Genomic DNA, 23132 nt, shown 5'->3' on the forward strand with positions numbered 1-23132 from the left:
TTTTTCTTCTGTGTTTCTACTCCTGCAGTTCTTCCTCTGAATGTGGATAGTGTTCCTTTCCATAAATCCCTCCGAATTGTCTTGGGTCATTGCATTGCTGCTAGTACAGATGTCCATTACATTAGATTTTACCATAGTATATCAGTCTCTGTGTACAATGTTCTTCTGGCTCTGCTCCTTTCACTCTGTATCAGTTCCTGGAGGTCTTTCCAGTTCACATGGAATTCCTCCAGTTTATTATTCCTTTGAGTGCAATAGTATTCCATCACCATCATATACCACAATTTGTTCAACCATTCCCCAATTGAAGGGCATACCCTTGCTTTCCAGTTTTTTGCCACCACAAAGAGCACAGCTATAAATATTTTTGTGCAAGTCTGTTTATCTATGATCCCTTTGGGGTACAAACCCAGCAATGGTATGGCTGGATCAAAAGGTAGGCATTCTTTTATCACTCTTTGGGCATAGTTCCAAATTGCCTGAGGCCAGTTTTGAACCTAGGACCTCCCAGTCTCTAGGCCTGGCTCTCAATCCACTGAGCTACCTAGCTGCCCCTTTCTCCCTCATTTTAAATAAAGCCCTCACTTGAGCCATCCCCACTACTCATCCACTCCATAGTTCTCCTCCCTTTTGCAACTAGCTATTTGAGAAGGTCATCTACAAAAATGCCTCCACTCCCTTTCATCTCTCTCTTCTTAATTTTCTACTGTCTGGCTTCCAACCTCTTCACTTAAGTGAAACCGCTCTTTCCAAAGTAACTCAATCACCAAATGTACTGACTTTTTCTCAGTCTTCATCTTTTTTTACCTCCTTTTTACACTATAGATCATTCTTTCTTCCATGACACTCTCTTCTCTCTAGGTTTTCATGATGCTGTTCCCTCTGAGTTCTTTTAGTACATATCTGATCACTCTTTCTATGTTCTTTGCTGGATCTTAGACTGTGTAACACCTACATCCTGGTCACATTAAGAGTTATTCAAAAGGGTACCTAGGTGACTCAGTTCATCAAAAGTCAGGCCTAGAGATGGGAGGTTCCAGGTTCAAATATGACTGAAGACACTTCCTACTTCCTGGATATGTAACCTTGAATATGTCAATTAACCCCCATTGTCTAGTCCTTATTTCTTTTCTGTCTTGGAACCAAAACACAATACTGATTTTAAGACAGAAGATAAAGGATATATATATATATATATATATATATATATATATATACATATATATTGACAGGATGCTGTTCCAGGCCCTCTTCTGCTTTTCCTCTAAAAATTTACTTGTTGAACTCATCAGCTTCCATGAATTCAAGTTTCATCTCTGTGCTGATAATTATCAAGTCTATTTGCCCAACCATACTATCTCTGCTGACCTCCAGTCTAATCTCCAAAAACTGTATTGGACACCTCAAATTGGACATCCTGTAGACATTGTTAAATTTAATATGTCCAAAGCAGAATTCATCATCTTTCCTACTGAAACTTCCTCTCCTTCTATATTTCCTATTACCATACAAGGCAATACCATTCTCTCAATTCTTTAGACTTGCAACCTGAGAATCATCCTCAACTTGTTATCTCACCCCTACCATTACATTCAATTGATTGCCAAAGACTACCGATTACACCTTTTAAATACGGTTTGAATTCATCCTTTTCTCTCCTTTGACATTGCACCCACTATGCTCGAGGCCTTCATTCCCTGAACTGTTGCCAGTTTCCATTCAATTACCATTGAGTGATTTCCTCAATCAATAAAGTCTAGACACATATGAACACGCACTCATTCATTAAATTCCAGTCTTCTTATCACCTCCAGGATCAAATATAAAATATTCCATTTGCTTTCATAACCAGGCCCCCTCTTAACTCAAGTCTCCTTACACTTTATTCCTTGACACATACTCTTTGATTCAGTGTCACTGGCCTCCTGGCTGTCCAATGAACAAGATCCTCTCTCTCAGTTCTTTCTCTTGTCACCCCATGCCTGGAATACTATCCCTCTTCATCTCTGCCTCCTAACTTTCATGGTTTCCTTCAGGTCCCAGATGAAATTCCACCTTTCTCAAAAAGCCTTTCTCAATGCCCCTTAATAGTGCCTTTCCCCTGCTGATTTTTCCAATTGATCCTGCATTTGTACTGTTTGTTTACATGTTGTCTCCCTCAAAAAACTGAGAGCATCCTGAGGTCAGTGTCTCTTCTTTGCCTTTCTCTAGCTCCTCAGCGTTTAGTGTAGCCTGACATATAAGAGGTGTTTAGTAAATATGTCTGATGATGTAACTTGAAATACTTCATTTCTGGCTATACAGTTCATCACAAATTCTTTGACAGGGATACACTCACATAGAGAGTCAAAATATCTTTGTTATTCTTCAGTACTACCCTCTCCATCTGATTGATTGACTTGGAAATTAATGATCACAGAACCATTAATTTAAAGCTAAGAGTAGCCTTAGAGAAAATCTATTGAACTTGATTATTTTAGAGAGGGCGAAAGAGGCCCCCACAAGTTTGGTGGCATTCTCAAGGTCTTCCAAATAGTAGTAGAGCCAACATTCAAACTTAGGCCTTTTTTCTGTTCCTTCAGCATGCTTTCCATGATAACATTTTTCCTGGACACATTCTCAGCCACACAAACGTCCCTATTTGCCATACCATGAATTGGTAACATCTTCCATGCCATTGAGCTTGGCATGTTTTGTGAGATATCAAGCCAAACTTTAGTCCAATCCAATCATGAGTGTAGCTGTGGTTCTCCTACATGCTCAGAGAAAATGGGAGGAGAGGAGAAAGAGAGCCCTGAGTTCAAATCCACTCTTAGGTATTTCCTAGATGTTTGACTGAGCAAGTTACTTAGCTTCTTTATGCCTCATCCATAAGATAGAGATAATAATTGCACTGATTTCCTGGAATTGTTGTGAGGATCAAATGAGATAATATTGTAAAATATTTTGCAAACCTGCATATGCTAGCTACTCTTATTTGAGTCTCAAAAATCTCTCTCTCTGTTTTCCAGGCAAAATACAAGCTGAGATCGACAGGGTGATTGGTCAGTCCCGGCAGCCCACAATGGCTGATAAAGAAAATATGCCCTATACTAATGCGGCCGTTCATGAAGTCCAGAGAATGGGCAATATCATTCCCATGAATGTGCCCAGAGTGGCCACAGTTGATACCACAGTGGCAGGATACCATGTGCCAAAGGTAAATGTTTTTTTTCTCTCTCTCTCATGAGCTTAAAGTGGTTCTATGGCTTCCACCCGCCTTGGAGGAGTGAGATTAGAAGAGGGTAGAATAAAAAGCATTAATTATGGAACAAGAGTTCTCAGCTTAAGGGGTGTGTGTGTGTGTGTGTGTGTGTGTGTGTGTGTGTGTGTTTGTGTGTGTGTGTAAATTATTTCTATGTAATTGGCTTGCTTTGTAGATTTATCTATTTTATTTCTCAAATTTAAAAACATTACTCTGAGGAGTTCCTAAGCATCACCAGGCTGACTGCCAATGAATTTCTTGGCACACAAAGATAAAGGTCTTTGGATTCAAATTTTAAAGTCGCTGATTCTCCCATACAGGAAAGATCCGTGGATTTGGTGGCAGGGGCCTGAGTTTAAAGACTTATGTCTACTTTCGTTCCTATTTGTAACATCCTGAAAGTGACCCCCTCTTTGGACCCAGTTTACTCTTCAACATGTTTGACCATTTAAAAGCTTTCTGGTTGCTGGAGGTTCTTTTGTCCTCCCTGATCCTCAATTATTTAGCCTGTAAAAAGAGAGAATGGCCAGGTCCCTTCTACCCCAAATTTCCCTGGACTCAGTTCTATCCTCTTGTTTCCAGGGGGCCTTATTGATGACCAATCTGTCTGCCTTGCACAGGGACCCCAAGGAGTGGGCTACCCCTGAAACCTTCAACCCAGAACATTTTCTGGAGAATGGTCAATTTAAGAAAAGAGAGTCCTTTCTGCCTTTCTCAGCAGGTGAGTCACATTCATGGGGAAGGGAAGCCTAGGCCATGGGGCATCATTCTTTTAAACATTTAAATACCTTGCAAATCCCACTCCCTAAGTCCCACAATCATATAACAGTGACTGAATTAATATTATCCACTGGCTGGGAAAATGTATCACAATAAAATAAAGCTATTGGAAATCTTAAAAGCATGCAAGAAAGACGATATCCCTTGGGAACTTCAGGGCCACTCTATAAGGTCAGTACTACCAAGTTTGGTCTACACCATTCATTCATTCTGGAGGGGGGTGATGTTCAATTGTCAAGTATACTATTTGGAGAAGTCCTTTTTGCATGGGTTGGACCAGATGACTCCCAAAGCATTGTCTTACTTATTTCCATCACTTATAAACTTATATTTATAAAAGTTACGTGTGTGTGCATGTTTGTATATATACATGTGTACACACACAAACACACACACAGCACTTTAGAGATCCCCAAATACTCTCATTCCTATTGGGGTTACTTCCCATCATTTCTCTCCTGTACCATTGCCCCCCTTTCCAGAAAAAATATTACTTAGTGCCCCCTGTCACATACTATCACTGCCCCATTACAGTTATTCACCACCCCCAAATGCACCTGTGGCCATCACCGCCTCTCTGGATTGCTGCAGCACCCACCAGGGGGCGGTGGCGCCCACTTTGGGATCACTGGTCTAGGTGCTTTACTGCACATACTATGTTCTTATATCCTGACTCCATACCTTGTTCCTGGCTATTCCCAAGGCTTGGGACACCCTCCATTCTGACTTGTGCCTATCAGGGTCTCTGTTGTCCTTCCAGATTCAGGTCAAATGTCAACTTGTACAGGAGGCCCTTCCTGGTCCCTCTAGTTATGAGGATCTCTTCCTCTCCTTTCTGTATGATCTCGTACAGACCGTTTTGTGAACTGTTATTATCTTTCTCCTCAGAATGAAAGCTCCCTGAGGGCAGGAATTATTTTTGCTTTTTTTTTTCCCTTTCAACTCTAACACTTAGGCACTCAGTGCTAGCATACAGTAGGTGCTTAAGAGGTATATAGGCATCTAGGTGACAGCATAGTGAACAAATAACTGTTACTGGAGTTGGGGAGACCTGAGTTCAAACATGGATTCAGACATTTACTAGGAGGGGTGGTCATTTAACCGCTGTTTCCCTCAGTTTCCTTATTTATAAAAAACAGATAATTATATATAATATATAGTAACCTATACCATGGGGTTGCTTTGAGGATTAAATCAGATAATATTTTAAAGGACCTTACCAACTTTAAAGGGCTTTATAAGTGTCAGGAATAATTATTATGGAGGGATAGTTGAATTAATGAATAAATGTTTCACCTGGCTTTAGTAAAGTTTGAATGAAATGTAGAATACTTTGTAAATCTGAAGTCACCAGAAATATAACATTCATTGTTATTCTAGAAGATCTATCAGTCTATTGCTTAAAATGGGAGAATGATAAATTTCAGGGAAATCAAGTCACTTAATTTCCCCAAAATTCAAATTCTAAATCTATAAAAGGAAATCTATCTGCAGTAGATGGCTTTCTGAGGTCCCTTGAGCACCAAGTCTTGGCTCTTATGCTCACCCTTGCTCCAAGGGCTTCCCTTCCATCCACTTGAATTTGAGTCTCTACCAGATGTTTTCTTCCAAATGCAAAAAAGGATGGTAGAGATTGGGGAGCTGATTTGCCTGACATTTTTTAGAGAAACAATGATAGACTCAGGGATGGATTCTCAGGGGTAATGGGAAGTGGCAGGACTGTTATTTAACCCATCCTTTTTTTTTATACCAAACACCTAATTTGACAAGCTTTTGTCATGGTACTGAGGGGGTTGACACACAGGCATAGCCTCATAGCTGGATTGACACATTTTACCATCAGAAATAATGTGAGCCTCCTCAGAGCAGCTCCCTGGAGAAGGAGTGAGCACTCTTTGTGCTTTTGGAGAAGGGGACCCAATGTGCAATTAGCAACTACACATCACCCAGGATCATTACACAGCTAACGGGGTCTGTCCAGATTCTGCCTCCTTCTTCCAAAGCCTCCCCCTTCATTCAAGTCAATAGCTTCAAGTCCATCTGATTCTGAGATAGCAGGCCCACTGCCCATCATAATCTTTCCTTGGCAAGACCTTCCAGATACAAAGTTCTGATGAAGCACGTCAGCACTTTCTCTGCTTCTTCAAGAACCTCCACAATTGTTTCATGCATTGAGAAATTGTCACTTACCCAATATCACACAGTTAGTGTCAGAGGCAAGAAGTCTACTGCCAGACACATTATTTCAGCTGTTCTAAGTGTCTAAGAGGGATGGCAGCAACATGCTACGGTAGATATAGTGTCTCACATAGAGTGGAGAAGACTTGCGTTCAAATTCCACCTCTGAACTTTAATAGGTTGTGGCTATCAACAAGTCAATTAATACCAGTGATTTCTTCAATGGTCAAAAGAGGGAGTTGGAACAGATGAACCTGAAGTTTCTCCTCAGTTTTGGATTTAGACTCAGGTGATCTGATTCCTCAGTCTGGGCTCTTGAAACCCCTTACCTAGAAATACTGTCTGTGCCAAGCTTTCATAGATTCATTGTTTTCTGATCTCTTTGCCTTTCAGGGAAGAGGGTCTGCCTGGGGGAACAGCTGGCTCGGGCTGAGCTCTTCATTTTCTTCACTTGCTTGCTTCAGAGATTCACATTCCAGGCTCCCCCAGACACCAAGCTGAGCCTGGACTTCCGAGTTGGTGTGACCCTCTCTCCTGTCTCCTACCAAATCTGTGCCCTTCCTCGAGAGACTCAGCCCAAGATCGACCTATAGGGGAGCCTGTCCAGGGGGTGGGGAAAGATTTGGAATCAACCTCATTCTCCATGGTCACCTATCCTGCCTTTTGGAACTTGGGTAGAGAAAGGAAGAGAAGTTAAGACGGGAAGAAGAGAGACAACGGGAGGATAGCCATGGCCAAATTTGAACCTTCCTGCTCCCCAAAAAAAGAGAGGCATTAACCACACCCAAGGAAAGCAGAGTCCTTATTATAGCATTTGGAGGTTGAGGACCTGATGAAAAGTGTATAATCCTGTGTTTAACCAACATATATCAAAGAGTTTGAATGGGCTCCTTTATCTCAAGTCCCCATGCTCTTTCATGATATCTGACATTTCTAACCAACATTTCTTATAGACCTTCTGAAGGAACTTACTAATTGAAGGCACATTGCTCTCTGGGAAGGTCACTCCTTTACTACCTAATTCATAAGTAGGCAATAGGGAGGATGTGGTCCTACATGGAGCAGAAGCCAATTTGAAGACAAATTACCAACTACTGATGGGTATCAAACTTCTTGTAAAGTGAAAATTTGGACTCAACTCCCACGTCTAATGCTTTCCAGATGAAATTGACTCCCCTCTCAGTCTCAGTTTAGTCATCAAGAAAATTAGTTTTGAGATTTGAGAAAATAAGAGTCTTCTAGAATAGACGACCTCTACAATCCCATCCAGTTCTAAATTTATGGTTCCCTGAGGCATGGATTCTTGACCTGGGATCCATGAATTTAATTTTTCATTTTGCTTTGCTTTGTTTAGAATGTGATGATTAAATTTAGATATAATTGGTTTCCTTTGTAATTCTGTGTTTTGTTTGATTCATTTAAAAACATATTTCTGAGAAGAGGTGCATACACCTTCCTAGGTGTATTCTAGTGTGATCCCAAACACATTGAGCGTTCCTGCTCCACAAGGTCTTGAGTTCTACGATATGTTTGACCATTTAAAAGCTGTATGTTCACTGGAGGTTCTTTTGCCCTCCCTGATCCTCAATGCTCTAGTCTATAAAATGAGAGAGTGGCAAGGTCCTTTCTTCTCCTTAGACTCAGTCCTATCTTCCTGTTTCCAGGGGACCTTACTGCTGACCAATCTAACTTCTTTGCACAGGGACCCCAAGGAGTTTTGGGGCTACTCCAGAAACCTTCAACCCAAAACATTTTCTGGAGAATGGTCAATTTAAGAAAAGAGAGTCCTTTCTGCCTTTCTCAGCAAGTGAGCCACACTCACTTGGTTAAGAAGATTTTAATCTTCTTAAGATTAAAATACTTTTCAAATCCCACCCCCTAAGTCCCACAATCACTTGACAGTGCCTGTATTGGTCTGGAAAAAGCATCACAACAAAATTAAACCTTAAGATATCCTCTTTAAAGTCAAGACAGACAATATCCCTTTGGAGCTTCTTATATACCCTGTGAGGTAAGTACTAACAATTTGGTCTACACCATTCAGCCATTCTGGAGGGAAGACAGTATTTGGAGGAGTTCTTCCTGCATGGGTTGGACCAGATGATTCCCGAGACATCAAATCCTGTTTATTTCCATCACTTATAAACTTAGATTTATAAAAGTTGCATATAAGTGCCTGAGTGTGTGTGTGTGTGTATAATATATATATAATATATATATAGCATATATGTATATGTTTGTATATCTGCATGTGTATACACACACTCAAAAACACACACAGAATTGAATGGTTTCCAAAGTACTTTCATAGGTATGGGGGTTACTTCCCAAGACCTCTTGCCTAGACCATTGTCCTAGCCTTCTAAGTGTTGTCCCTGCTTCCATTCACTCCCCACAACCAATCCATCCTCCACCCAAATGCCTAAATGAGTTTCCCACCATATAGGTCTGACCATAGTACCCCCCTGCCCTCACCCTGCTCAGAGAGGCTACAATGGCTCCCTATCACCTCTAGGACAAAATATAAACTCCACTGAGATTGAATGCTCTCAATTATCCAGCCTCATCCTACCTTTCCATTCCAACATCTCATCTTCCTTGTCTAGGTACTTTCCTGCACATACAATGCTCTTGCTTTCTAATGTGATGTCTTGTTCCTGGGTGTTCCCCAGGCCTGAGATGCCCTCCCTCCTCACTGGCTCTTCTTGGAGTCTCTGGTTTCCTTCCAGATCCAGATCAAATGACACCCTTTATAGCAGGGGTCAACAAAGTTGGCTCTGGAGCCATATGTAGCTCCACCTCCTGACCGACCAGTCCTGACAGAGCCCCAGGATGTGCCCCAGGGGGCCCTTCAGCCCCCGCCCCATATTCCAGCGCCTTCCACCTCCATCCTCCTCCTTCCACAGGCCTTTATGACTCTCAGGGCCAAAAAGGTTGCTGACCATTGCATAGGAAGCCCTTCCCAATCCCTCTAGTTATGAGGATCTCCCCCTTTACTCCATGTGTTATCTTGTAAAGACCTATTTGTGAACTGTTATTATCTCTCTCCTTAGAATGTAAGCTCTCTGAAGGCAGGAATGATTTTTGCTTATTCCTTTCATCTCCAACATTCATCTTAGTGCCTGATACATAGTAAATGCTTTAAGCAGCTAGGTGGTGGCATAGTGCAGAGGGATCTAAGCCTGCAGTCAGGGAGACCTCAATTCAAATGTGTCCTTATATATTTACTAGCAGGGTAAATCACTTAACTGCTACTTGCTTTAGTTTACTCATTTGTAAAATGGGGATAATAATAGCACCTACCTCCCAGAGTTGTTTTAAGGATTAAATTAGATGATATTTTCAAAGGGCCTTGTCATTTTTAAAAGATTTTATAAGTATTAGATATAATTAATATAAAAGGCCTGTTGAATGAATGAATGCTTCACCTGACTTTGGTACAGTCTGAAGGAAATGTATGTAGAATACTTTGTAAATCTGAAGTCACCAGAAATATAACATCCATTTTTATTCTGGAAAATCTATGAGTCTGTTCCTAAAAACAAGAGAATAATGAGGGCAATAATCAAGTCACTTCACTTCTCTGAGACTCAAATTCTAAATCTGTAAAATGGAGCTCCAGTAGATGCTTCCTGAGGTCCCTTGAGCCCCAAGTCTTTGCTCCTTCCTATGCTCTCCCTGGCTCCAAGGGCTGCCCAAGGTCCTCCTCCATACAGATCTCTATCAACTCTTTTCTTCCAAGTACAGAAAGGAAGGCAGAGGGAAGCTGACTTACCTGCCATTTCTCAGAGAAACAAGGACAACCTCAGGGATGGGCTTTCAGGGTGTACTGAAAAGTGACAGGACCAGTAGTTGACCCATCATTTGTTTTATGGTATCAGTTCATTTAACCAAGTATTTCATGGCACTGAGGGTGTTGGCATACAGGTTCAGTCTCCCAATCGCTGGACTGGACTTGTACATTATTTCTAAGAGGAGAATTGGCTTTTCCCAGGCTATGTCACTCATAATACCTTTCCCTAAAGTTGCTTGAAAAATAGATCTTATTACAATTTAATACACTTGCTAGAGTTTTGTTTTATTAATAAGTAGGCAATCAAGTGAGTGCTCACTCAAGCCATATAATTCTAATCTTATTTATATAAAGGATATCTAATTATCACCTTCAGCACAAGATAATTTGCATTTCCTATACTTCTTGCTGCTCTTTACATCTTTGTGAACCAGGTATTATTTTGGAACTACCAATAAAAGACTGAAGGGAATTTAAAAGAAGAGAATCTAACTTTTAGAATTAGCTTCTCTAGTTAAAATTTTTTCTTATGTGCCTGAGTTCTAAAATTCAGGCTTAGAACATGCTCAATGAGAAACAGCTGGGTAGATCAGTGGATTGAGAGTCAGGCCTAGTAACTGGAGGTTCTAGGTTCAAATCTGACCTCAGACACTTCTTAGACCTGGGAAAGTCACTTAATCCCCATTGCCTAGCCCTTACCATTCTTCCACCTTGGAATCAATACATAGTATTGATTTTAAGACAGCAATACCCGTTATCATCACTAGTATTTAATATTATGTTATAAATGCTAGTTCTAGCAATGAGAATTAAAAGAAATTGAAAGAATCAAAATAGGCAATGAGGAAATTAAACTATCACTTTCCAGAGATGATATGATTTTATACTTGGAGAATCCTAGGGAATTGGCTAAAAACCATTGAAAAATTAATAACTTTAGCAAAATTGCAGGATACAAAATAAACCCACAGAAATCATCAGCATTTTTGTAAAATACCAACAAAGTCCAGCAAAAGACAAAAAGAGAAATTCCATTGAAAATAACTGGACAATATGGAACAACTGAGAGGCCACTTGCAAAACAACCACAGGAATCACAGGAATGCAATTGTAAAACACTTTTCACCCAAATAAAGTCATATCTAAACAACTGGAAAAATGTTAACTGCTCAAATGTTGTTGTTGTTGTTATTAATTCCTTTGATGTTCTTGATTTTTAGTTCTTCCAGATCAATTTTGCTATCATTTTTTCTAGGCCACTAAAATAATTTTTGGTAGTTTGGTATGACAATAAATAAATGAATTAAACACTTTAGTTACACAAAATTACATACATAGGACTATTATACAGACATTCCAATTATATGGATTTATATTGGAATTTTATTCCAAACATTCCAATTTATTACAACAATTTTAATTTAGTCTTTAATTTACCTGTCATAACATTTTTCCTAATTATATGGCAATTGTGTTCCAATTATATTCAAATTTTATTTCAATTATTTTAATTATATTAGAATTTATTTTAATCATCCCAATTTATTCCAATTAAACTATAAAGTTAGTTGAATGTAATTATTTGAATAAAGCTGGAATTGTTTTCTCCCAATCAGGTTCATAAAGCCCCCACTTAGGCCTTAGGATTCTTAGAACGCTTCTACCTTAGTTCTCAAGCCTGTCTTTAGAGGCAGTTTGTCTTGGGGACAAGAAGGCTACCTTGACATCACCTGAGCTGGGGTCCAACCCAGGCTCTGAAACCTACTTAGCGTTGCGTGACCTTGTCTGGTCCCTGATCTTCCTAGAACGTTCCTTCTCTTCTAAAGGACAGGCTGACTCTCTGGGGTCTTCCTGCCCCAAAGCTGTGGCTCTGTGTTAGGGGACCTCCTAGGCGGGTCCGTCCCTGTGCGCCTGGTCATTGGCCAAGTCACCTCTCCAGTTCCCTGTCCACAAGTCCAGCCTTCTTTTCCTGGGGAGGCGTTTCCTCTCGGGAGGAGTGGGCGAAGCGCTGAAGAGAGGCTCGCACTTCCTGCAGCTCTCATTGGCTGGCTCACAAAAAACCCGCCCAATCTGCAAATTCAAGGAACAAACGCAGCTCCGCCTTCATCTCTCCCTTGAACTCTGTTCCTGGTGGCTCTGCTGCTGCTGCTGCTGCTGCTGCTGCGGTAGAACAACTACCTTGGCTTGGCTGGCCTTGGTGCTGGAGCTGGAGAAGGATGCAGCTCCTGCTAGGAAACGGGCTCCCTTCCCTTTGGGAAGCGGCTTCCCTGCAGACCCTCCTCCTCTTCTCTGCTGTTCTCCTGATCCTGGCAAGTTATGTGCAGAAGAAGAGGCAGCGCCCTAACTATCCCCCGGGCCCTTCTTGGCTGTCCAAGTTTAGCCACTTCCTCCAAATGGACATTAAAAAGCCCCATATCACCGTCCAGGAGGTAAGGAGTGAGAGGGGAGGGCAAGAATCCACCAGCTGGGAGGTGGGGCAAAGGAACTGAGTGGCTACAAGCCTCCTGGTGGTCATCCCTGCTCAGGCTCTACCTGGGAAACAGCCTCTTAGCTAAGGATGAAAAAAAAACTTCTGGGTTAGAGCCCTGGGGTGGGGGGTGGGGGAGCTGGGTTCCCCTCCTTCTTCTGACATTTACTTCCTATGAATCTTTGAGAAACTCATTACTTCTGGGATGAGTCATTGGGGAGTAATTTTTTCCCCCTTATAGCTGGGATCAGATGGCCATTGAGATCCTTTCTGAACTGTCTTTCTGATCAAATGAGATGATACATTAAAAAGTGCTTTGTAACTTTAAAGCAAAAAAGAAATGTTATTTCTATTGTTATGATCATTATTATCATCATCATCATCATCACTGTGCAAAGTCAATAAACCTCTTTTTGTAGGTTTCCTTTTTTTAAAAAAAGAAAAAAGTAATAAGCATAGCCCCTCCCTCCCGGTGTTATTGTGACAATCAAAGAAATAATAATTTTAAAGTGCTTAGATCAGTGCTTGGAACACATTAAACATTTCTCAACAGATGGACTGATAGATGGACTTAAAGCTAGATCAATAGATTAAGAAATATGGAGAGATATGTCTGTATTGAACATATGATATTATTATCATCTATAAAATGAGAGATGAGCTTTTTGAGGAAAGGGACTGTCTAGTGCCTCTTTTTGTTTCCTCAGCACTAAGCATAGTATGGCACCCTTGGAAAATATTTATTAATTGACTGGCTGGCAGAAATTGGAATAGGAAGTTTTTGAGGTCCCTTCAAACATTTGAATCACAGGTTCTAAGTCATTTCTGAAAACTATTTTTGATAACTACATCTTAATGTTTGGTTTCCTTTATAATCTTATGCATTTTATTTTATGCATTTAGAAGCTTTCTTCTAAGAAGGAATCCATAGGCTTTTCTAAACGACCAAAGGGACAACACCACAAAAAAAGGTTAAGAATCGATGCCCTCAGTCTCTGATCTTAGGACTTTGAACAAGCTGTTCCAAGTGTCTGCTGCTTTCTATCCTTATTGATCAACTCTTTCTGATAAAGTTGGCACTGTACTGTTCCCTGTAGTGTTCCTTCCCATTAAATTGAGCAAATAAACACTGATTATTATTATTAATCAATGACTTACAATTGGCAAGTTGGTAAATAAATTAATAATCCACTTCTAATAATTATAGTTAGACTTTTAGTAGTATTTTAAGATTCACAAGGTACTTTACAAATGAAGAAATCTTTTCAAACACTTCCCAGGTCTTAGTCCAATGATGGCAAACCTTTTGGAAATGGAATGCCCCCCATTTCACCCCCAGACTGAATGCCATGCCTGACTCCCCAAGAGAACAAGTGCGGTGCCCAACCCTCTTCCCCTGTACCCTCCAACCCCACCTTTCTCCAGACAGGGGAGAGAAGAAGCACTTGACTGGGCTGCTGGGCAGGGAGAGTTTGTGATGAGAGGCACAGGTAAAGAGGGGGAGAAGAGTGGCGTATGCTCTCCACTACCCTCCAGTTCAGCTCCTCTCCAGCTACGTGCCACAGTGTGAGCTATGCCCCCCACAAAACAGCTCCTCTCCAGCCCCACCACAGAAATCACCTTCACCACAGACTCAACAGTCTGACATCTGTGCTACACCCTCACACAGCATATGGCACCCCCCCACTCAAGCAGATTACCCCAGACAGTGGAGGGAGGAAGTGCTCCCATTGGGTTGCTGGGCAGAGGGGTGGATGAAGTGAAGAATGTCCTCAGCACATGTGAAATGGGAGAGGGAAATAATTCCACCCCAAGTCCCTCTGGTTTTCTAGTAACAAACTCTGGTGGGCAACTGCAGGTGTGCCCACAGAGAGAGCCCTGAATGCCCTTTTTTTGGGCACATGTGCCATAGGTTTGCCATCACTGTCCTAGTCTCTTCTAAAATCACTTAATATTCCTTTGCATATATTCTATGTTTATTTATCTATGAGGAGGTTGTTTCCTACCTATGTCAGGTCCTCAAGGGTGTGAATGATATGTATTTTGTGACTACCTGCTCAGCAACTAGCACAAAACCAGGGACATAGTCATATGTTAAATGTTTATTTGGGTGAGCTAAACTCAATTAAATGGAATTGGATCAAACTGAATTGAGTGAACTCCATTGGAATTGATGCTTCACATATAGAATGTCTGATAACAATAGAGATTTTTAAAAATAGCCCGAAAGACAATGGAAGTTTGAAACTCAAACTAACTATTTTTCAGTCTGTCAGGAAATATGGAAACATTTTCTTTGTGGAACTGTTCGGTATTCCTATGATATTTGTAACTGGATTGCCACTGATAAAAGAAGTCCTAGTTAACCAAGGCCATGTGTTTGTTGATCGCCCCCGAACTCCTTTGCAGTCTTACATATTTAAATCACATGGTGAGTTCTTTCAAATATGATAAATATTTTCTATTTCCAGTTTTCATTGAAAAGTATCCTTGAGCTCTGACCATCAATCTATTTGGAGAATTCCAGCCCATAATTTAAGAAATATGCCTTCCTTTATATCTAAGAGTTGGAAGAGGTGAATAGATTGAAGGGGAGAGTAACAAGGATTTCAAAGGATTCAAATTCATCCCTTAAGAAGACCAGTTAAAGAAGCATGAGAATTTAAAATTGAGGACAAAAAGACTCAATGGAAAGGGGAGAGACGTGAGAGTTTTTTTCAAAGGTTTAAAGGTCACTTAATAGAAAAGAGATTAGACTTGTTCTCCTTGCTCTGATAAATATAATGGTAAAATATAATAATGACATTGATAATAAAATATGCTATGTAATGATATATTAATAATAAAATATAATAGTGTAATAATATATATGATAATGATAAAAATAAAACAAATGATGATAGTTGCAGAGATGTAAAGATTGGCTGCATATGAGGAAAAACTTCCTAACAATCAGAACTATCCAAAAATTAAATATTTTCCCTGAAGAAATTGTACATTCCCTCCTCATTGAAAGTCTTTAAGCAAAAGTCACTCAGTATATTTTGTTGGTGTACTTTTCTGGGTACAGAGTCAATACAGTGTATTGGTTCCAAGGCAGAAGAGTGGTAAGGGTGGGCAGTGGGGGTCAAGTGACTTGCCCAGGGTCACACAGCTGGGAAGTGCTAAGGCCAGATTTGAACCCAGGACCTCCTGTCTCTAGGCCTGGCTCTCATTCCAGCTGCCCCCGTTAGTGTCTTTTATTCTTGACCACATCGTTGAGGTACCCAGCTGCCCCCGTTAGTGTCTTTTATTCTTGACCACATCCTTGATGACCTTTCATCCAATCTTTACATCTTTATCTATGAAAGATCATCTTTTGGTACTCTACATTTTTTTACCCTACATTTTAGCCAAAATGGAGATTGCAGAGTTAGGTCTACAAGGAAACTTCAAGGTCCTCTGCCATTTTAAAAATAAAGTAACCAAAATCAAGAGATATTGAGTGATTTGTGTAAAGCCATATAGCTAGTACATTCCAGAAGCAGGCTTTAAACCTACATCTTCTTAACTTCAAGTACAAAGCTCTATATTCTGACCAAAACCACTATATAAAAACAAATAATTAGTACTTTCTTAGGCAGTAGAGAGCATTCCCTATCATAAGTCTGTCAGGATTGTCCCTGTCAATGCATTGTTGAGAAGCTTTCTCAGTTGATCGTTGTACAATATTGCAGTTACCATGTAAAATGTTTTCCTGGTTCTACTTATTTCACTTTTAATCAGTTCATGCAGATCTTCTCATCTTTTTCTGAAAACACCTTATTTATCATTTTTTATGGCATAATAGTATTACATTACTAACATGTACCACCATTTGTTCAGCCATTCCCTAACTGATGAATATCCCCATAATTTCTAATTCTTAGCCATCACGAAAAAAGTATTTACGAATATCCTTGTACTAATAGATGCTTTCCTTTTTTTAATTATCTCTCTGATATAGACCTAGTAGAGGTTTTACAGGATCAAAATAGTATGCAAAATTTTATAACGCATTGGATATAGTTTCAAATTTCCCTCCAGGAAGGGTTGGATCAGTTCACAATTCCAACAATGCATTAGTTTCCCAATTTTGCCATATTTCTTCCAACATTTATCGCTTTCCTTTATTGTCATATTGGTCAATCTGATAGGTGTGAAGTGGTACTTGAATTTTGTTTTAATTTACACTTCTTCAATTAAGAATAATATAGAACATTTTTACTTGATTATTGATACCTTTGATTTCTTTATCTGAAAATTGCTTGTTCATATCATTTGGCCATTTGACATTTGGGGAATGGCTGGTAATCTTATAAATTTGATTTAGTTCTCTATAGATTTAAGATATTAGGCCTTTATCAGATAAATTTGTTATAAGATTTTTCCAGTTTTATTGTTCTACTTTTACTTTTGGTTATACTAGTTTTGTTTGAATAAAAGTTTTTTTTTTAATTCGATATAATCAAAATTGTTTATTTTACAACTTATAATGCTCTCTATCTCTTGTTTGGACATAAATTCTTCCCTTCTCCAAGTATCTGCCAGGTAAACTATTTCATGTTCCCTTAATTTAGGTAGAGTATTACTTCTTATATCTAAATTATATGTGCATTTTGACCTTATCTTACTGTAGGGTATGAGATAATGGTCCATACCTAGTTTCTGGCATACTTTTTTTTTTCCACTTTCCCAGCACTTTTGTTAAACAGTGAGTTCTCATTCCAAAATCTGTGTTCTTCGAATTATCAAACACTAGACTGCTAAGGTCATTTACTCCTGTATTTTGTGTATCTATTCTATTCCATTGATCTACCATTCTATTTCTTAGCCAGTACCAGAATAATTACTAATTTATATTATAGTTTGACATTTGGTCCCACCAGGCCACCATACTTCACCTTTTTTTTCATTAATTCCCTCAGTGTTCTTGACCTTTTGTTATTGCAGATGAATTTTATTACTTTTTCTAGTTCTGTAAAATATGTAGTTGATAGTTTTATTGGTATGGCACTTAACAAGCAAATTAAATTAAGTAAAATTGACATTTTTATTATATTAGCTTGGTCTACCCATGAGCAATTATTTTTTTATCAATTGTCTATATATGACTTTATTTTTTAAAGCATTTTGTAATTGTGTTCATATAATTTCTAGATTTTTCTTAGAAGGCTGATTCCTAGGTATTTTATATCATCTAGAGTTATTTTAATGGAATTACTCTTTCAATCTCTTGTTTCTGAACTTTGTTGGAAATATATAAAAATGCTCATGATTTATGTAGATTTACTTTTTACCTTACAACTTTATAAGTTATTAATTATTTTAAGTAGGTTTTTATTTGGTTCTCTAGGATTCTCTAATAATACCGTCATATCATCCACAAAAAGTGATAATTTAGTTCTCTTATTGCCTACTTTAAATCCTTCAGTTTATTTTTATTTTCTAATTGCTAAAGCTAGCATTTCTAAAACAATATCAAATAATAGTGGTGATAATGGACATCCTTGCTTCAGTTCCAATCTTACTGAAGTCTTCTGTCTTATCCTCTTTGTAGATGACACTTGCTAATGATTTAGGTATATACTACTCAACATTTTAAGGAATGGCATTTATTCCTATGCTTTCTAGTGTTTTAAGTAGGTATGGGTATTGTATTTTGTCAAAGACTTTTTCTACATTTATTGAGATAATCATGGTATTTCTGTTAGTTTGGTTACTGATATGGTCAATGTTGCTGATAGTGTTCATAATATTCAACCATTGCTATATTCCTGGTATAAATCTTACCTAGGCAGAGTGAATGCTCCTTGTGATATATTGCTATAATCTCCTTGCTATTTTATTTAAAAATTTTGCATCTATATTCAGTAATAGAATTGGCTTATAATTTTCTTTCTCTATCTTTTTCTTCCTGGTTTAGTTAACAGTACCATATTTGTTTCCCAAAAATAATTTGGTTAGATTCCTTCTCTGCCTACTTTCCCAAATAGTTTATGTAGTAGTGGGATTAATTATTCTTTAAATGTTTGATAGAATTCATGTGTGAATCCATCTGGCAATGGGAATTTTTCTTAGGGAGTTCAATTTCCTTTTCTGATATGGGATTATTTAAAGATTCTATTTCCTCTTTTATTAATCTGGACAATTTGGAGGGTTCTTTTGGTAAATATCCATCCATTTCACTTAGATTGTCATTATTATTGGAATATAACTGGGCAAAATAGCTACTAATGATTGCTTTAATTTCCTCTTCATTGGTGATGAGTTCACTGTTTTAATTTTTGATACTGATTATTTGATTTTCTTCTTTCCTTTTTAAAATCAAAATAAGCAGCACTATCTAATTTGTTGTTGTTTTTTTCATAAAAACCAACTCCTAGTCTTATTTATTGGTTCAACGGTTCTTTTCCTTTCAATGTTATTAATTTCTCTTTTGATATTTTGATATTTAGAATTTCCAATTTAGTCTTTAATTTGTGGGTTTTTAATTTGTTCTTTTTCTAGTTTTTTAGTTGCATGCCCAATTTATTGATCTTATTTTTCTCTTTTTAATTTATGTAAGAATTTAGAGATAAAAATTTTCCAATAAATACTGTTTTGGCTGTATCCCATGAATTTTGTTATGTGGTCTCCTCATTGTATTTGTCATTAGTGAAATTATTGATATTTGCAATTCCAGATTACATTGAGAAATGGGGAAACAATGAGACTGTTTATGATACTTCCAGAAACAGAAGGCCAAGGCATCCTGCTGCTGATTAACCCATGACACTGTCTAAGTTAGCAGGAACCACAAGAAATGATTGAGGTCCCTCTCACTGGATTTGATAATCCAGATCAACATTCACATTCCTCTTCTTATCTAGAGCTGTCTTCTCCACAGCAGAAATTTTACTCGTCTCTCAATGAGGAAACCAGTAACTCATATTCATATGCCCCAAGGCCGATGGGCTTCTTATAGACCCTAAGCAGCTTTGTCTTTTGGACTTGCAGGTTTTTCCATGTGCTCTATAAGTGAACAGGAGTATTATCTCCCCACTTAGTGTGTGAGTTCCTTAGGAGCAAGGACTGGCTAGCTCTTTTCTATTCGTATAACCAACACATTATTGGGCAAATAATAGGTTTTTCTTTTTTAAGTATTTGTTTAATTGAATTCCATTGCCAGAAGAATTAATAACCACACCAATAAAATTAAAGATTTTTGAAGTATTAAGATAAATTATTATCATAATTTAGGCTTAATCATGTCTAATGGTCAAGAGTGGAAAGATCAAAGAAGATTTACCTTAATGACCCTAAGGAATTTTGGCTTGGGAAAGAAGACCCTCGAACTTAGGATCCAGGAAGAGGCCACATACCTTACTGAGGCTATTAGAGAAGAAAAAGGTGAGCGCTTGTGAGAGATATGTTTTTTTTTTCCCAGTATGTCATATTTTATTTTTTTACCAATTACATGTATTAACAAATTTCCACACAAATTTTCCTAACTTACATCATTGAATATATGTCCCTCCCTCCCTTCATTTCCCTTTCCTAGTGCTAGAAGGTGATTTGATCTGGGTTAAACATGTATTATCATGGAAGACATATTTCCAAATTGTTCATTTTAGTAAGTAATCTTATAAAACCAAAATCCCAAAATATAAATCCAAATAAACAATTGAAAAATCCTATGCTTTAATCTGCATTCTGACTCTAACAGTTCTTTTTCTGGAGTTTGATAGCATTCTTTGTCACAAGTCCCTCAGAATTGTCTTGGATCATTGCACTGCTAAGTCTATTAAGTCAATCATCCCCCAATACTTCTGTTACTGTTTACAGTGTTTTACTTGTTCTATTTATTTCACTCTGCTTCAATCCATGAAGGTCTTTCCAGCTCTTTCTTAAATCATCCTGTTCATCATTCCTTGAAGCACAATAGTATTCCATCACTATCATACACCACAATTTGTCCAGCCATTCCCCAATTGATGAACATCATTTTAATTCCCAATTCTTTGCCACCATGAAAAGAGTTATAAGTATTTTTGTACAAGTAGGTCTTATTCATTTTTCTTATTCTCTCTAATATATAGACCTAGTCGTGGTATTATTGAATTAAAAAGTATGCATTCTTTTATAGACCTTTGGGCATAATTCCAAATTGGCTTCCAGAATGGTTGGATCATTTCACAGCTTCACCAGCAATGCATTAGTGTCCCCATTTTGCTACATCCCCTCCAACATTCATCATTTTCCTTTACTGTCATATTGGCCAATCTAACAGGTAGTAGGTGGTACCTCAGAGCTGTTTTTAATTTGAATGTCTCTAATCAAAAGGGATTTAGAATATTTTTTCATATGATTATAGATAGCTTTGATTTATTCATCTGAAAACTGCTGAGACAGAGATATTTTCAGTTACTTCCAATTGTATGTTTGGCGAATATATCATTAAAAAATTTGTAATTGGACATGAGGGGAGGAAGGTGAGACAGATCATCCCTAGACTAGAGAAAGACAAAATATTCCCACTTAGGGAAGGTTTTCAAAGACATGCCAATTCCTATAGGAAAAAAAGACAATAAGTAAGGAAAGTAATCCCTTAAGAGTACCTTATTTTTAATGACATTATATTCATCTTCTGCCATCAGCTCATAAACTACTGGATCCTTCATTTTTTTAAAGTGGCACACATGGAGTCCTCCCATGGCTGGTCACTAAAAACTTGTATAAACACACAAACAGGTATACATACCCTTTTTTCTATATTCTTCTGCTGACATTCTCTATTTTTTTCTTCCTATTTCTTCTTCCCTCCCACTTACTGATTCATCTATACCCTGTTTTAAATGTCTTTGCTTCTATTCTATTTTTTCTCTTCTCTTCTGCCTTCTTTGCTCTTTTACTCCTTATACGTTAGAATATATAGGTAGATAATCACATCCATATGAATATTTGTGCATACTATAAATAGGTCCCTATTTTGTGCTCTTTTAATTTGTTTTTTACTTGTACTTTTTAAATTAATAAGTTCTTTCCTTTCCTTCTTCCAAATACAAAACAAAAACCTTATACCAAATACATATACTCAAGCAAAATAAATTCTTATGTTGACCATATCCAAAAATATGTATCTCACTATGTGGCCTAAATCCATTAACTTCTAATTAGGAGAGGAATAGCAGGCACCATGATAGGCCTCTGGAATTGTGATTGTGATTGTATCAATGCAGGTTCTTACATTTCTCACAATGCTATTATGGGCTATGAGAATTTAAAATTTAGGTTTTATGCTAAATATGAGAATTCTAAAATAATATTGTGGTTGCCAATTTAAAAATATTATACCTTAAGTCAAGATGACTTTTAGCAGCTTTATTTACAAAGAAGTGGAAAAATTAAAGTTGGGAAAATGTAGATAAGGCCACAGAAAGTACTTCCTAGCTACCAATACCCTGAGTTAAATCCTAATATCTCCAGACCCAAATGAGAATCTGAAAGCATATCTCACCAGAATCCAAAGTCCTAATTAGAAAGCCAAAATCTAAAGAGCCTGGAGACACTGAAGAATCTGCAGAGAACCTTCAGTGCACGAGAGGCTAACACTGTCAAGAAAATATCACCAGAACTCATGCTGAAAAGAATGTCCCATCAAAGTGCCAGTGAGCAGAGAGGTTTTTCTCACCAAAGAACCAAGGAAGGAATAATTCCACTCAGCATCACAGGATCGAAGAAAAGAGTCTTCTTCTCCAGTCCGGCTCACAAACACAGAGTCCCCAAAGATGAACTCCAAAGGAGAAAAAGTTCAATGGAGAAATCCCAAGGACAGGAAGTTCTGAACTTTTTATAGTCCTTTTTCCACATCAATTCCTATACCTTCCCCTCTTCACAGGGGCCAATCGCAGCTTCCAAATTGCCTAGCGCTGCCCAAGGGGGCAGTGTCTGTGGGATCCACCTCTTGCCCTATGAGGGTGTAAACTCTTATCAAAGGATTCACAAGTTTCTGACTGAGTTAAAAGGGTGGAGCTCTCCAAGTAAGTGACTTGTGAATTCTCTTACTTGATGGCTAACAAAGTGTTCAGTAGGGATTTCTTGATTGATTAACTCAAAATAGACAAAAAGAATAAAGAATTCACTTTTACAAACTCTCCTTTGATTCTTTGGGAGACTAGTCTCCCCAGTGAATCATTTAACATAACCAACTTATACTTCTAAAAATCTTCTAGTTAAAGGTGCATACAATATTGCACTTTCTGAGAGGAAATTATAATAGTTGGAGATAAGAGGGAAATAAAAGAGAGAGAGCAAAACCAATGTTTGTTAGGTGCATTGACAAAACACCAGTTGGGGTGAAGTCCCCTTTGGCATAAGAGTTTACATTCATAATAAATGTGATCAACCCCATTCAGTTTAATCAATTACATCCCAAAGTTCATTCTGGATCTTCTGATGCAGTATAGATTTCTTCTTCATGGCATTTTCTCCAAACAGTTCACTTTCTTGATTTAAGGAGTTAGGAAGCTTCTTTTCCTGAAATTTTTCTCAAATTTTTTTTTAAATCTTGGATTTTATGGAAATTATACAATCCCACCTGAAGGAGGGTGTTGAGCAACACCCAGATCAACTCAGGATACATGGTTGAATTATGGGGTCTATGAGTAAAT

At 38.1% G+C, this 23132-nt stretch overlaps 2 protein-coding genes across 4 annotated transcripts in view; both read left to right on the top strand.

Annotated features, from left to right (window-relative positions):
* The window catches only part of LOC123247875 (cytochrome P450 2J2-like), a 29961-nt gene extending 22405 nt beyond the window's left edge, over positions 1-7556 (top strand). For all 3 annotated transcript variants that reach the window (XM_044676929.1, XM_044676928.1, XM_044676930.1), the window contains exons 7-9: positions 3012-3199; positions 3827-3965; positions 6596-7556. In XM_044676929.1, the coding sequence (XP_044532864.1) occupies positions 3012-3199; positions 3827-3965; positions 6596-6795 (527 nt within the window). In that variant the 3' untranslated portion in view covers positions 6796-7556. The remainder of the gene's footprint in view (positions 1-3011; positions 3200-3826; positions 3966-6595) is intronic.
* A 4655-nt stretch (positions 7557-12211) lies between these two features.
* The window catches only part of LOC123245774 (cytochrome P450 2J2-like), a 29894-nt gene continuing 18973 nt past the window's right edge, over positions 12212-23132 (top strand). Inside the window, exons 1-3 of the mRNA XM_044674777.1 lie at positions 12212-12424; positions 14731-14893; positions 19723-19872. Coding sequence (XP_044530712.1) covers positions 12212-12424; positions 14731-14893; positions 19723-19872 — 526 coding nt within the window. The remainder of the gene's footprint in view (positions 12425-14730; positions 14894-19722; positions 19873-23132) is intronic.

This window comes from Gracilinanus agilis, chromosome 4 (assembly GCF_016433145.1).
Source record: "Gracilinanus agilis isolate LMUSP501 chromosome 4, AgileGrace, whole genome shotgun sequence".
Classification (NCBI taxonomy): Eukaryota; Metazoa; Chordata; class Mammalia; order Didelphimorphia; family Didelphidae; genus Gracilinanus; species Gracilinanus agilis.